This window comes from Pinus tabuliformis, chromosome Q, assembly GCF_031772625.1.
Source record: "Pinus tabuliformis cultivar Carrire ecotype Pingquan chromosome Q, CPIR1, whole genome shotgun sequence".
Classification (NCBI taxonomy): Eukaryota; Viridiplantae; Streptophyta; class Pinopsida; order Pinales; family Pinaceae; genus Pinus; species Pinus tabuliformis.
In genome coordinates this window covers 598,406,654-598,409,574 of record NC_142296.1, presented here as the reverse complement: position 1 = coordinate 598,409,574, position 2,921 = coordinate 598,406,654, and the positions used below count along the sequence as shown (strand labels likewise).

General features: G+C 37.3%; 1 protein-coding gene across 1 annotated transcript; it reads right to left on the bottom strand.

The window, feature by feature from the left end:
- Positions 1-1,123: 1,123 nt before the first annotated feature.
- On the bottom strand, positions 1,124-2,007 carry LOC149220875 (aspartic proteinase nepenthesin-2-like). The gene is made up of 2 exons (XM_089387231.1): positions 1,986-2,007; positions 1,124-1,791 (listed from the first exon to the last, which is right to left on the bottom strand). The coding sequence occupies exons 1-2, from the start codon at positions 2,005-2,007 to the stop codon at positions 1,124-1,126; spliced, it is 690 nt and encodes a 229-aa protein (XP_089243357.1).
- Between the last annotated feature and the right edge of the window lie 914 nt (positions 2,008-2,921).

Genomic DNA, 2,921 nt, shown 5'->3' with positions numbered 1-2,921 from the left:
TCAAGGAGTCTTGGGAGTCTTGGCGGCAACACAGCCCACCTGCACTAAATTACTCAGCACCCTTCCGTCTCGACTTAACTCAAAATTTTGAACACCATAGGCTCAAGACTTCACTATACTACCCCAACAACCATAGGCTCGAGACTTCACTATACTACCCTAGAGCCTAGCCAGGTCAACTGTGTACAGTTACAAAGCCATGGGTCCTATTACAGCAAGGAGACCAAACATGACAAATACAGGAGCATGCCCAATCCAATTACCATAACTAACCCTCAAACCGACGCATACATTATCAAGACAAGACGCAAGCCTCTTAATCCCCACAACTTCAGGCCCGACCGACCCAAGTCTTTTATCCAGAAGACTCTCTTCATGGAGAAAAAGGAGAGGTAGCAAACTACAATTAATCAGATGTCTACAGCTTGAATGACTCCCCCTACCGCCACCCGCATTAATATTATCTCCCCTAAATTAATATTTATATTTTAAAATTTACTTTAAGTGAAATTTCAAAATTTTATCATAATAAACTCTAGATAAAAGCTTGCTCCTTATAAATCACCCACCAAAAATCCCAAAAAAATATAATTGTTCTTGAATAAAAATAATGAGAAAAACTACATTCAGTTATGGAAATTATAGCTTTCCCTTACGACTGTTTTAAAAGAAAAAGAATTGAAAATAGATGAAGATTGGAAACTTCATCTATTTCACCACAGCTTCGGCATAATTCGACAGATTTATGAGAACATATAAAAAGGATCTCGGGAGACATCTGCCATTAGATGATAATGGTAAACAATATAGAACCAACGATGGATATAGCTTTTATAAAAGCAAAAACTTAAGGTCTGGAGTGTACCAAAACATTACAGAACCAAGCTTATTTTAAATACTATAATACGCTGACCATGATAATAACGAACTGTAACACGCGAACGATGCAAAGATATAGTCATATTCTACTACAAAGCTCATTACAAACACTAACATACGTTCCCGAATAGGAGAATATGTTGTCAACGGAGGATCCAATCTGGGAAATCAGTGATAGAGGCCCTCTTCCAAGACCTATTATACCCGCCGCATACGATTAAGGATCGGATTCATTACTAACGCTTCAGCCGAACGCAAGGTTGAGAGAGGCTGTCCGCGTTAGGGAACCTGCTGTCGCCAGACTGAACCTCTCGTAACCTAAGACTCCTCTGGTATACGAACCACCTCCATACCAATAGACGTAGCCGCAATTTGCGAGCAAATCCGGGGCTTTACATGTCGACACTATAGCTTTACAAAATTGGTTAGAGCAAGAAATGTTGGTGTAAGAGGACGATTGGAAGGGATTATAGATTGGATCATTCTGAGCAAGACATGAATCGCGGCCACAAGGTTCGCACTGCGTCCACATCAAGTCGCTGCCCGTGTCGAGGACGAAATGCAAATATACGGGAACCGGAGATCCTATCCCCATTTGCATCAAAAAATCGTTGAGCGCTAATGGGCTGTAGTAACTGTCAGCATTGTGGGAAGTAAACTGTTGCAACCTGCGCCGCCTGACATGACTTCGTTCAATAGCACGGCGCAGTCGTTCCGCAGTTGAAAGCTTCTGGCCATCCAGTAGCGGAGAGACATGGCAGTCTCGAAGTACAAGATCCACTCTTAATGTGCGACGATTCGGATCAGTGTCAAGTGCTTTAGTCTCGACCTTGGTTGCGCGACTTCCATGATATGATAAAGCGTACAAGGCAACCACAGCGATTAACAGAACAGGGAAAGCACTGAGTGTTGCTATAGTCCAGCACCATAAACATTAACAGTCTTCAACAATATGACGAGGAAAATATACAATATGGACGCTCGCGAGAGCCAGTTGTACGACCAACGATAATATGACATGCGAGGAGTAATGACGGTATATGGGTGAGTCCGTTCGAATGCACCTCCGAGTCATGCCATTTTTACTTCGATGGAGATGCACTTACCATTCATGCCACCCTCGTGCATGCTTTTCTTAGAAGCCTGCCATCACGAACATGAAGAGAAATCATAGTCATTGCACAGGCTGCAATAATTTTAAAAAGCGAAATCATTCCTGTCATCGTATTAGTTTACAGTCCTGTCATCGTATTAGTTTACAGTCTCGTGGGTAACACGACATTGAATATAGTTAGATTTTTTATATCACAACATAATCCATAATTTTTGGCAAAACATTTTATTACTAATTATTTTATATCTTATAAATATAAATGGGTTGCGGTCACTATAACAGTAAGATAAAAATAAATAAATTAATTAAAACCACGCCAAATTGTTAATATTTTTTTATTATTAATATAATATTAATAATATGTATATGATTTAATTAATGTTAAGATTTCATATAAGTAGAGTTACTCATTCTTTTAGTTACAAAAAGTTTCTTATTTTAATTTAAGGTGGATGAAGATTTGATGATTTAATTTTTATTTTTTTAATTGTCTGTCTAGATTGATTCTCAGGGAATATACTCAACATATGCTTACTTTGAATGCTTATCAAGGTTTTAGTGTGTTACAAAGTTTGTTTGGTTGCATTGACTTTTAATAAAAATAAAAAAAAATGATTCTTGGCAAGTGGCTTCTCCATCCACCAATTTCTTAAGGATTTGAGATTATTCCAAATCTAATAAATTCCTCTGTGATAAGTTCCTCATTATTATTTATAACATTCATTTATACATAAGTAAATATCATTTAGCAAAATGGTCAATTACTTTTAATAAATTTTACAAATTACATTTGTGCCAAGCGGCTCCGGCCCACCAATTTCTTAGGGATTTAAGATTATTTCAATTCTAATAAGTTTTTCCATCATAAGTTGCTCGTCATTATTTATAACATTCATTTATATATAAATAAATTTTATTTAGCAAAATA

Coding starts and splice junctions, on each gene's coding strand:
- LOC149220875 (XM_089387231.1), bottom strand. CDS start 2,007: ATGCACGAGGGTGGCATGAATG. Junction 1,792..1,985: donor GCACGAGGGTGGCATGAATG/GTAAGTGCATCT, acceptor GCTGGACTATAG/CAACACTCAGTGCTTTCCCT.